This window comes from Aedes albopictus, chromosome 2 (genome assembly GCF_035046485.1).
Source record: "Aedes albopictus strain Foshan chromosome 2, AalbF5, whole genome shotgun sequence".
Lineage (NCBI taxonomy): Eukaryota > Metazoa > Arthropoda > Insecta > Diptera > Culicidae > Aedes > Aedes albopictus.
The window spans coordinates 279,961,963-279,975,307 of NC_085137.1; the positions used below are offsets into that span (position 1 = coordinate 279,961,963).

The 13,345-nt window shown below is 41.3% G+C and overlaps 1 protein-coding gene across 3 annotated transcripts in view; it reads left to right on the top strand.

Moving 5' to 3' along the window:
* Positions 1-10,398, top strand: part of LOC109407036 (GTP-binding protein 1) — a 144,221-nt gene extending 133,823 nt beyond the window's left edge. For all 3 annotated transcript variants that reach the window (XM_019680056.4, XM_019680053.4, XM_062851887.1), the window contains 2 exons: positions 9,543-9,761; positions 9,824-10,398. In XM_019680056.4, the coding sequence (XP_019535601.2) occupies positions 9,543-9,761; positions 9,824-10,198 (594 nt within the window). In that variant the 3' untranslated portion in view covers positions 10,199-10,398. The remainder of the gene's footprint in view (positions 1-9,542; positions 9,762-9,823) is intronic.
* Positions 10,399-13,345: the final 2,947 nt, after the last annotated feature.

Sequence of the window (13,345 nt, forward strand, 5' to 3'; positions counted from 1 at the left end):
TCGATTTATCCATAACTGTGTTTAGCAACGCAATGAGATACATTGTCAAACATTCATGCATGACATGAATACTAGATACAGTATAAGGTTCGAAATCACTGTATTACCACCGACGAACCGACGTGACAGCTAGAACAAATAAATTCAAATTTGTTGTCCCCGACGCCATGATGAAAAATAGTCGAACACTACCGCCTCCTCTATAACGGTTCGCGTTGTTTTGATAGCTTGACTCCGAACCCCCGTGTATTCATATAGGAAAAGGTTCGCGTCTGCGCTGATTTGACAGAAGCGTTCGCTCGCTTCGCTGGTCGACCGTTAAATTTGGGGGGGGGGACAGTTTTGAAACACCACTGTCACGTCGGTTCGTCGGTGGTATTACTTCAATATGATATCCTAGAGTTGGAATTAATCACCGAAACTTTTATGAAAGTACTACTTTTCAATAAAATTTACGATTTAATAAAAGTAGGCTATCAATTCCTTAAGCCATTGCCTACCTGTAGGCGTTATTCGCGGTTTTGAGGTTTTTAATCTTAAAATAACTACAGATAACAGACGTTTATGCTTATATTGGCAATGTGTGTAAAAATGCTCAACAGCCATTTTGTATGTAACGAGCAGCTGAAACTCATGTGGCAATCATTTAGAGATGGCGCAGTGATCGATAGTCAGTGATCGCTTTCAAGATTGCATGCACTACGCAATTTTACATTCAAGATTGTATTCGATCTTGAATGAAAGTGGAACTTTGAACTATTTTTGCATTCAAGTTAGATGTAATGTCGCAATCAGTTGAGTAGATGGCGGTAGTGAGCCAACGAATATCGTTTTGAACATTTACACAGGATTCTGCGAAAAATTTGTACTAGCATAAACATCTGTTATCTGTGAAATAACTCAAAAAGTACGGAACTTGTACGAATTTGGACAATATATTCGTAATCAGCGACCCCGAATTTAGTAAGTAAGGGTATTTTCAACACAAACGAACATTGATCACTGACATGATCAATGTTACCCCAAATCAACAAAATCAAAATTTAGATTAAAAAGCCTATTGAAACATGTTTTAAAGTTTTACAATACATTTTCAAGTAGCTTAACACATACTCAGAGGGCCAGTACTTGTTTTAAAAATGTAAAACATGTGACGTTTGCTTAAACTAGAGAATTATTCAAGAAAAATCGCAAATTCTGATCAATGTTACCCCGGATTACGGTACCGAGGATTGTTCACAATCTGCGAACTTGACTGCGGAAAAAATTGCGACCATGACGCCGCTGCTTTTACTGTAAATCATTTTATTGCAATAAATATTGCGCGCAAACCCCAAAATTTTATTCCCACCTTTGGGTTTCCGCGCCGAAGACCCAGCGCCAGATTCGGCGACAAAGAAAACTGACAGCAGTCGCCGGACAGTTGGCAATCCTGATATTTGACGGCGGCCGCCCGGTAGTCATGTGAGTGGATTGTTGTCACGCAAATAGATCTTTTCGCTGAAAATGCATGTGTATTGAGTTATTGTTGACAGATTTTCTGCAGTGTTAGCGTGAAATTCAGCGATTTTCTGTATCGCGGAAGCCTTCGCTGGAAGAAAACGTCATGTTGTTCAGCGAAGCAAATAAAATTTTCAGTGAAAAAAGCAATATCATTTAAAATAAAAAATCAGAAATTTTAGTTTCGAAGTGAAATTGATCAGTCAATGAAATGTCTTTGTAAGTGCTGGAAATAAATTTTCCATCTGAATTATCCACCCCAGAATGCGAAACACCTTTGTAAAACTTATACAAGTTTAGTAAATTCTTATTTATTTAAATTTAAAGTTCAATAAATCTAACGAAAACGCCTAAAAGTATAAAATTTCCATATTAGTTTAGAATAAGTACAATTTTATGCATAAATAGCAATATTTATAAAACTTTTGATGACGAAATCGGGTTTAGCTAACACTTGGCAGCTATAAACATTCATTCGAATATTCATTACATGTGCGATACAGCTACAGTAACAAAAGTTAGAAAGTGTCTTTGAAAATCGCCAAACACGCAGTTTCGGAAAATATTAAATTTTCTTCAGAAATATGTGACTTATTATCTGTAAAACATGTAAACTCATCAGTCAATAACCCTTGAGCCAGATGATGGTCATTTTCTACAAATTGTTTTTGTTGGAGGGCGACATATCGAGCATACCCCTAACCCAACATGTTAATAGCTGAGTGCCGCGGACTGACTCAATATGCTCTCTCATCGGGAGCCAAACATTGGGAGCCAAACATTGAAGATAAAGGTTAATTGTTGAACCTGTGTGATTGATTGAAGAGTATTGTTATCTAGGTGCTGCGGAAATAATCAAAACTGTTGTCACGATATCTCCATATGCCGCTCTCAAGCCGTTGAAAAGCGAGGAGAAGGATAAACATAGTTTTGAGCCTATTTTAGCTAATTTTGTAACAACTATCCATCAAAATTTCCATCGCGAATGGGAAATAATAAACTTTGAACACGAGAACAAAATCGGAATAATGGTGAATTGATCATGTTTACCATTTCCGAACAGCGTCGCGACGGCGTGTTTGACAACCGCGCTGAGAGAGGTGGTTGCAAGAAAATTGAACGCTCGTGCGTGTTTACAAGCTGTGTGCCGGGAGTGTGTAGGTGTGTGTTAGCTAGCTTGAAAAATAAAACCGTTTCTATTCGCACCACCTAGGTTAATAGCAGTAGGCCATGACTTTTTGAATTGTACTATGCAGTGAATAAAATCTTTCTTTTTCGTTTCAACCGTCAAGCGAAGTAGTTCGTTCTTCGGCTCTCTCCCCATTTTCCAATAGGTTATGGGCCCAGAGTTTTAGCCATTTTTTTTTCTCTCGAAAAGTAAATCGCAAAATTTGTCGAACGATGAACGCGCCAGGAAATTCCCAGCAGGTTGGTGATGGTGCTGCTGCTCAAAGGGTGCACAGTTCAACGAGTCTGACGTCGATCGAGCGTCTAGTGGGGCGAGAAAATTGGCCCATGTGGAAGTTTGCGGTCCAGACGTTTCTCGAACTGGAAGACCTGTGGGAAGCAGTCAAGCCGACACCGAATGCGGACGGAACGGATCCTGCCGTCGACCCGTTGAAGGACAGAAGGGCGTGGGGGAATTATTCTGCTGCTTGACCCGGTCAACTACGTCCACGTGCGTGAAGCGAAAACAGTCAAGGAAGCGTGGTCCAAGCTGGAATCGGCGTTTGAAGACACGGGGCTCACGCGAAAAGTTGGTTTGCTGCGAAAATTAATCACGGCGTCCCTAGCAACCAACGGATCCATGGAAACGTACGTCAACACGATCGTAGCAACCGCCCACCAGTTGCGTGGCATCGGGTTCGACATCAGCAAGGAATGGATCGCCGGAATCGCTTGTGCCTCGTCTGTGTTCCCCGGTTCGCGTGCAAAGTCGAAGACGCCAAACGAGAGAGAAAAGTGAGAAAATACTCTGGATCAGAATTTTGAGGATCGGTGGACAATTGGACGGCGTACGCGGGCAGCGGAAATCGGCTGAAGACCAAAAGCGAACACAACAACCAAACCGCGTGCTTTCGTCGTCGAAACCATCCAGCCAATGCGAGATACTACGGGTATTAGAAAGAGCAAAAGGAAAACGTCCTCGGATTCCAACGGCTCTGGGCTAAAAGGAGGCAGCATCTAGCTGGTTTCCCCAGCGCTGCTCGGCGTGCCCCGACAACCTTTGGAATAGATGTGCGCAAATTAGGAGGACTAACTCCAAGGATACAGAGAGAGGAACCGCAGTACCCGTGAACGAACCGTGCCGCCGTCACTGTAGTCGATGTCACCGCCACATTCGCTTCATAAGCGGATGGTCATGGATTCGATCTCAGCCCCGGTACTTGCAATTTTTCGTCAGCTGCTATTCCCCCCGAGAGTGGCTGACACTTGTTAGAAATTACTTTTGTTGAGCCACCCTTTTGTGGCCACCCAGGCTTTTTCCTGGGCCTCAGGGTCGTTACAATGGCTCCGAGAGGGAATTGGGGGTGAGTGGATCGACTTCCCTTTTAAAAACTTGCTCCAGGCGGATTTAGTGACGAGATAGAGAGAGATAAATGCAAACAGGGCTACGTGTTCAAATTAATGGAAAATATCTGCGAAATTTCATAATTCAAGCTTACATGTTTAATTCAGGTTCAATCGTTCAGTTATACATGGGACATTTTAGGAAAGAATTAGATTTGGGATAATGATTGTACGTTACCACTGTGCTGGATCTTCGTGGACGGGCGTGGTTCCGTTGGCTACACGGGGAACCGGTGTCGAACTACCGGGGAATGCCGCCATGTCGATACAAAGGCCACCCTGATCACACAATCCGTAGGGCATGGATGTTCTTCCGTTTCCTAGGTCTCAGAATGTTCCGGAAACTCGGAGGCGTTCCTTTGCGGGCCACCTGTGGCACACCGGTTGGTGCTTTCGTCGTCAGCGGGATACAAAAACCAAATCGGCCTGACCAGGCGTGGCACACCGGGGAATCGTCGTCCGGGCCAGGCTTGACACGCCGGGGGAATCGCACAATTTGCTGGAATCCACTAACGCGCCGGCATTCTTGCACACCGGGGCTATCGAACACGGGTCGTCCGGGCCAGGCTTGACACGCCGGGGGAATCGCACAATTTGCCGGAATCCACTAACGCGCCGGCATTCTTGCACACCGGGGCTATCGAACACGGGTCGTCCGGGCCAGACTTGGCACGCCGGAGAATCACTCAATCTGCCGGAATCCACTAAAGCGCCGACCGGGCCATTCGGGGCACGCCGGGGCTATCACGTCGATCGAGGCACACACGGGCCGTCCGGGCTAGACTTGGCACGCCGGGGGAATCGCACAATTTGAGGCACACACGGGCCGTCCGGGCCAGGCTTGACACGCCGGATTTCACCACAATCCACTAACACGCCGATCCGGCCATTCGGGGCACGCCGGGGCTGTCACGTAGTTCGAGGCACACACGGGCCGTCCGGGCCAGACTTGGCACGCCGGGGATCGCACAATTCGAAGCACACACGGGCCGTCCGGGCCAGACTTGGCACGCCGGATTTCACCACACGTTCACACTGATAGAGAGCTCGAACGGGCGTTGACAGCTCCTTTTAAAGGGTCCGTCCGTCGACGAAGTGATGACTCATCGAAGATGACAGTTTTTATCAACTGTGGTTGGTGTTGGTAGCCCGTAACGGCTGATGTAGTGGATGTGGAAATAGGGATGTGCATGGCAGGAAAGAGATTTCTTTTTCGATATCTATTTTGTTTCTTTTTAGTTCTCGATTATTTCAGTTTAGATTCTGTTTGATTTCGCAAATGTAAATAGTAATAAAGTTCTTCAGTCTATGAATAATTATGCAAGGAATATTTAAAGTAAGATAATATTGACTAAACGAAAAAAATATGAGAACAAATATTTACAAGCAAAAAATATTATTTACAAAATGTAACCTTTTTGAAAGGTAACATTCATCCCTCACTCCAGATAAAAAAAACCTGTTTTTTTTAAGGGGACGAAGGGGAAATGGATTTGTTTTAGTGGCCCTCCTCTTGTTAAGTGTTAGCTGATTATGTGGAATGATTTTGTCCATGTAGAGGAACTCTTTCCCACATAATCACATAACACTTAATAATAGAGACTGTCCACCGGGAAATGTGGCCCTCCTCTTGCTAATTGTTAAACTGATTTTGTGGAATGATTTTGTCCATGTAGAGGAACTCTTTCCCACAAAATCACGTAACAATCAATAATAGAGACTGTCGACCCTCTTCTGAGCAAATATAGCTCTAACGAACCCAGAAACTTGGATATTAGCCTGTGCATGCTTGCAGGATCGACATACGAATGACACTAATAGCCTGTGCATGCCGGCGGGATCCACATACGAATGACACTAATGAGTGGAGCTTTTTTGTCGACTATTCAAAGCTTTCAACAGTGTTCGACATTCGATCTGGCTGAAATTCAATTTTACCGTTATTTTTTTTTATTTAAATCAGCTTTTGTGGTTGCTGTAAACAGAAGCATTTCTCGTAAATTATGTGATTGCAAGATTCTTTGTAAAAGTGTTTTGAATGGCGGGTAAGATTTTTCAAACCTCCGAAATTAATGCATATGAAATATATCACTTATTGGGAAAATTTATAGATTATGACGCTAAAAATTTTATTTATTATCTTATTTTTGGCGTAGGTGTATTGAAACTATCGCCAATAAAACGCATACATATTTCGATTTTCAATGCCATAATCAATCGTTATGTGAAACAAACGATTCTTCTTGTCTCACCCAGCGCATCTACAATGGGGGACCATTAGAATTGTTCTATTGTTATACTTGCCGTAACTGTTTATTATTACGTAAAGAACATAACGATTGATTATGGCATTTAAAATCGAAATAAAAATTATTTCAATTTGAATTAAAGTTTGAAAATATCAGATAAAGTATGCTGAAAGTATGGGAAGCTTGAGGTGAGTAATTTCTGACCAATTTGACGGTTTTGTACAACTTTTAGCAAGTCAGAAAGGATTGAGATTTAACCGTAGCCCGCAGACAAACACACGAAAGGGCTTGTGGAGATTTCAAGCTGCAACACTACGAAGGACACCCACCCACCCCCTCCAGCGTTATGACAGTTGTGAACAAGCCCTTAGGAGACCAATAGTTTTCTTAAAATATTGCAGACTACATCCCAAATTGGACTATCACACTTTTTTGATACGATCGATCAAAACGATCAATTATGACTATACATGTCAATGGATGCTCCTCCGTGATTGATCTGAACTGGTACCAGTTGCACTGAGATCCAACTGAATAAGGGGCTGGGACATTCCACTTATTCTCAAAGTGCAATTTTAGCAGCTCATGCATATTTGATCAATAACGGCGCCGGCCAAGTCCTTATAGTCCTTATAGCTGGGAAGGGAAAGGAATGTTAGAGTGTACTGGTTGTTGCTACTAGAGACCGAGAGCACTCTGCGTCCCCACAACCCGCACGGACTGGGGTATTTGTTAGACGGAAAGGATGGGAGATCTGGGAGTCACCGTTGGGTCGGTGATGCGATCCATGGATAGGGTTATTTATAGTGTTCGTAATAGATTGTGTGGTGAATAAGGTGAATAAGGTCAAGCGGCACAGCACGCTTTGGTTGCATAACTTATAGGCGTTATATATACACTGTGCTGTGAGTGGAAGTTGGAAGGGAGGGAAACGACTTTTTTCAATTCGTTTCTGGTTCTAGCGATGGCTATGAACATATGAATATACATGAGTTGTATATGTACAGAAGAGAGAGCGAGAGAAAGTGGATAGAAAGATACAAAGTAGGATGAAAAGGGGCCAGGGATTGAACCCATGACCTTCTGCATACGAATCAGAAGCGGTAGCCACTAGACCACCAAGCCCGTCAGGACTATCACACTTTTTTTGATACGCCTAAAAAGTGTGATAAAAGTGCACATTTGCCTCGGATCGTCTCGACGTCTTCGGTGCACTTATTCCTCTATTTACAAGGAATAAGTGCACCGAAGACCTCAACTCGATCCGACGTGGTCCTGCGCTGCAATCACACTTTGAAGGTCTGTGTACACTATTGTGTCAGTCCAATTTGGGGTGCAGTCAGCAATATTTAAATAGTAATATGAAGCCTAACGTCGGACGTCGAGCGGTGGATAGCGGAGCTGGCCCTTAATGCAGCGCAGAATGCCCGTCGTTCGTCCGACACACGGTTTACGTAAAAAGCTTACTTTCAACTGCATATATATTTAATACAGCCTAAAATTAAATTTCATTTTACGACAATTAGGAAAACAAAATGAATTACTTAAATCTTTACCAATATTGGGCTTTCAATATTGCGGTGATTCCACTCGTTTAGAGCCGATGCACGGGTGTCCTTCGTGGTGTTACAGCTTGAAATCTCCGAAAGCCCTTTCGATGAGTGTTACGTCTGTTTGTCGGTGGGCAACGGTTAAATCCCTAAGCTTCCCGTTATTTGCGCGACATTTAAGTAAGTTTGAAAATTAATCTCTAAATTGTTATAATTTTATGATGCTTCATAAATACTTTATCTGATATTTTCCAAACTTAAATCCAAATCGAAATATTTTTTTCGATTTTAAATGCCATAATCTATCGTTATGTTCTTTACGTAATTAACAACAGTTACGGCAAGTATAACAATACAGTCCCGATTCGTTCGTTGGTGGCTCGTTAGATGGGCTGTCTCGATGGTTGAATGTTCGCTGGTTGGGGCAAACCCCAACTAAAAAGCACTGTCAATGTCAAAATCAATGTCAAAACGAGTTTGACGTCTGACCGCCGTCGCATCGCAGCTCCTATATACAGAACCTTTGTGCAAGTATGTGAGTGTTTCGTGACATATTTCTCGTCACTTGCGTGTGTCTAGAGCATTTTGATCAGTTGTCAGTTGCCCCAACGAACGAACACGATTCGCTAATCGGGGCGCAGTCGTGACCCAACCAGCGAATCCGGACTGTAGAACAATTCGAATTGTCCCCCATTGTAGATGCGCTTGTTTGTTTTACATAACGATTGATTATGGCATTGAAAATCGAAATATGTATGCGTTTTATTGGCGTTAGTTTCGATACACCTACGCCAAAAATAAGACGTTTAAATTTTAAGCGTCATAATTTATAAATATTCCCAATAACTGATATATTCCAAATACTTTAATTTCGGAGGTTTGAAAAATCTATATAAAACACTTTTACAAAGAATCTTGCAATCACATGCAATTGAGACGGAGAAATCATTTACGAGAAATGCTTCTGTTTACCGCAACCACAAAAGCTGATTTGTATAAAAAAATAACGGTCGAATTGAGTTTCAGCCAGACCGAATGTCCAACCAGGGCCCGCTCGATGCATGTTAGGTAGGCGAAACCTCTAAATGATTTTTGTAGAAAATCGAAATGTTCTACAAAAATGCTTCAAATATGCATATCTTTCAATTAAGGGTTGAGCACCTTGACTTTTCGAACATCGATTTTTTTTTTTTGGGACAGTCTAACCGACACGCACCACCCCACACAAACCACCAAGGCCGAACAAAAGCGAAAAGCGGTGCCACCACTGCTGAATCACGATTTTTTCAGTATAATTCAGCAATCGTAGATCCATTCCCCGACCCTACTCAGCCCTAACGGTCCATAGCAATGCCTGTCAATATATGCGCCTCACACATGCAACCCTAACAGTATGATCACTTGGGTATCCCTGGGTTTTTGACATGATGGTCAGGGATCACAGCCATCAAAACGTTCCACACTTTATCAGGGCTTACGACCTGTAGACATGATGATTTCTCAATAGTTTCAAGCTCTTTCGGACCTTCCGCTATGGGATACCATCATGGCTAGCGGTGTTATAGTGGTTGACTTTAAGCTTTCGAGAAAGTAATTAAAAAGTGACTTACCATGCCTTCATGCTGTTTATCTAGCTCTCTAATTTTTCCATCTTATTCATCTAAAATTTCAGGCGTGCTGGGAATTCGATTGTGAAATATTGGTGTTACATCATCCGACAACAATTTCCAGCAAGTACGGTCGCTGGTCAGCTATGGTCCACTGCGGCAGTATAAGGCAAACTGCTCAAATTCTTCAAATGTCCAAGGAATGCCTCCGAACGGGTGATAAAGCGGTTGTACGCTTTAAGTTCATCAAGAATCCTGAGTACATGAAGCCTGGCCAAAGAATGGTAAAATACCTACATAGTATGCATCATAATTTTCCATTTCTAAATAATGCAATCACACACAGGTTTTCCGAGAAGGTCGTACAAAAGCCGTAGGAAATGTGATTACCCCTCTGTACACGCCGGGTTCCGTTCAACAGCGTACAAAACCGAACAAAATGCAAGGGCGCGGTGTAAATCCAGCTTCGCAGTCTAATGCTCCAAAACCGTTATCGAAAATTACAAATGATGCTGTAGCAGCGCAATCGAGCTTGACTGGTAATACCATGGTATTGGACATCGGAACCGACAAACGGAATAACCGTTCCAGTAATAACCATAAAAAATTCCGCGGAGGAACCTCCACCAACTTGGACACAGGTGGACATGATACATCCACAGCGTCTTCTCAACAAAGCTCTACGTTTTGCAATGATTCGATCTCCGTTGCTTCCAACTAATTCCATTCGCCTGAATTTCTTCTTGGATGGAAATCAAAAGCAAGGTTTAGATAAGAATTTTATTTAAAGTCATATTTCCTTCAAAAACAAAAAAGGTATGCTGGAAAGCATACTACTTGAAATCGAATAACAATAATTGTTTTTGTTTCAACTGTGAAAGCAAATTGATTTGCAACTGAAAGTAAACATATTGAAGACAATGTATTTTGTTTTATCACTGTGTATCATAGCATTACCGTGAAGACACCATATTTGACGCCGTTAAGGAAATTTTAAATTCAAACAACTGTTCAAAAAATAACCCTCTCTTTCCTATGGTAGCACAGGCGATCCACTACTTTCAGGGTGGCCACCCAGTCGGGAATTTCGGGAAAACCGGGAAAAGCTCGGGAATTCGAAACCACCGGGAAAAAGTCGGGAAAACCTCGGGAATTGTTGCTAGTCACCGGGAATTTCCAAAATTCTAAATTTTGTACAGTCTTCAGAATCATAAGTACGGGAATTTGTGGGAAATGCAGTTAACAACTGTTGAACTTATAATAACATAGTGGGTGAACTGGCATAAAAACCATTCTTGGAAATTAATATCTTATCGTCGATTCATGACAAGTAAAGTTAATCATAGTGATGTTACCTAACATCACAATTTGAACAATTTTAAAGATAGTCTAAGGAACATTCTGGTGGAAATACTGGTTGAGACACATACAAAAATTTATAGATTCATATGACACTTGTGCATTTCAGGATGTACATGTTCCAGAAAACATCATGCGTCCTAGAAAAGTTTTATAAAACAAAACAAAAATTATAACTTCTTTCTAAAAAAATATGCTTGTACAATCTCTAGGAAAATACTTGATATAGCCTTTGTCCTTTGAGCGAAAAGTCATTGAGAAAATTTGGATAGGATGCTGATAAAATTTTGAATGAATGAATGAATTGCAAGAAGAAATTCAAATGAAAATTATGAAAACCTAGATGAGTAATTCTGGTGAAAACATTCTTACAATTTAAAAATAGTTAGTGAAAAACATTTGAAAGAATATTTAAAGGGATTTTTAATATCTGATGGAATTGCTCAAAGCACGCCTAGTGTAGTTCATAAAAGTATTTCTAATATTTTGTTTGAAAGATTTCTGTTGTTTTTCATGAAGTGCTTTGATGTACTCATCTGTTGAACTGAATGTTCGGAGAAAGCCGGAGTAAGTTATCGGAAAAATCCCTTTTTGGCGAAGCTTTAGCATAAGTGCCTGCTAAAACTCTTGGTTCAGCAAATTCTCCAGAATTTGGAATATTCGTAGTTTCTAGTTAAACTACCAATTGAAATTCTCGCGGGAGTTTCAGTGAGTATTCAAAAGCATCTGGAGCAATATAGTTGTATGATTTATGGAAATAAAAAATCCCAAATAATGAATCTGCCTCTAAATTTTGGGGGAAATAATTTCTCAAAAACAAATCTTTCAGAAATTCCTAGAGAAATTCTTGACATATCTGAAAATGTGATCAAAAATTAAATCTCTGAGAACTTCATATTGCAATCGCTGATGAAATAACTGAAAGCTAGACGTTTATCGGACAAAATCTAAGATTTCTTTGATCTCTCAAATTTCTCCTAGAATTAACCATTTCAGCCTAAGTAACCTGCCTGACTTTCTGTAGTAGCCATTTATGCTACCTTAAAGTTCGCCACTGGTTTTTTTTATCAAATTATCTTAAAAATGACCATTACAAGTACTACACGGAAGATTTCCCAAAAATCGTTTCCAAAATTCTTTCACGATAAATCTTTCCAGATATTCCGCCAGAAGTCCATCCAGAATATTTTTTTTTCTGGGCATTCTGTTATTCCCTATTAGTTTCCCAAACGAACTTACTAAGATTTTTTTTGGACTATTACTAAGAAATCCACTTATTATTAGATTCGTAAATCCTATAATCATAGTGTATTCTCTGAGAATTGCGACACCGCTCAAACGTCAAATTTCGTGTGAGAGTAAGCAGGCCAGCAGAAATTCGTGCAGTAATCCATATTAGCACAATAAAATACCGTTTCACAATCATGGTCCACTGCACGAATTTATTCTGGCCTGCTTACTCTCACAGAAAATTTGAAGTTTGAGAGGTGTCCACACCGCTCAAACGTCAAATTTCGTGTGAGAGTAAGCAGGCCAGAATAAATTCGTGCAGTAATCCATTGCGTTGCGTGGTAACGGAGTAATTCGTAGATTGCCACGGGGATGCTACGGGGATCTGATTTTGTTGCCGCTTATCATGCGCAACCAGTGCTCACTAATACCAACATTTACTCAATACAGCAGCGGGAGGAAATAAGGAAAAACGCACTTTGGCGAACAAAGTTTGCGAAAAGTGGTGTTGTGTGTCTTTTCACAAGCAATTCTCACTTTCTGTAGGAACTTTACCTAAACATCGACACTCTGAAATTGAAAATTATCAATTAATGCCGTTTTTTCATGATCAACACTTTTATGAGATCTAATGTGATGTAAGCGTTTTGCACCGATATCCCTCGTATAAAAGGTAAACATTCAAATTTCACGACTGTGTTGGTGAATATTTTGGCTGGAGCATAAATTTATGCTCCACGTAAGGAGGCACAATCCAACCTGTCAAACTCCATAGTGAAAAAATAGGTTGCCGTCCCCTTGTAGATTGCATACTGAAAGTTGTCATGTTAAAACTTTAATACTCACTCCTATTCTAATTGCTTATGGATTGCTATTTGGGAAGGAACAGCTATCCAATCAGAGGTTGAAGTAAAAAAGACATGAAAACTTCCATTGCCGGCTACGTCCATCTTCTCCGTTACGAGGAAAGGAAAGGATGTGATGATATGACACCTACTTTATGAAAGGCCAGCGACTCACCGGCGCCCCCATAGGTGTCAAGGAGCTGGATATTTGGGAATCACTATAACCCAGTGATGCAACAATATTAAGATTGTGTAAGTGTAATTAGGTAGATCATGTAGATGTGTTGGTGTGAGTGTAAGTGTTTAGTATATTTAACCCTTCAGCGCGCGCGCTGTTGTAAAAAGTACAACACCACCAAAAAACCTCGCTCGTATATAACGTGCTCGCGGTGCAGTTTCTGGTGCTCGATGGCGCGCGTCCTGGAAGGTTAAAC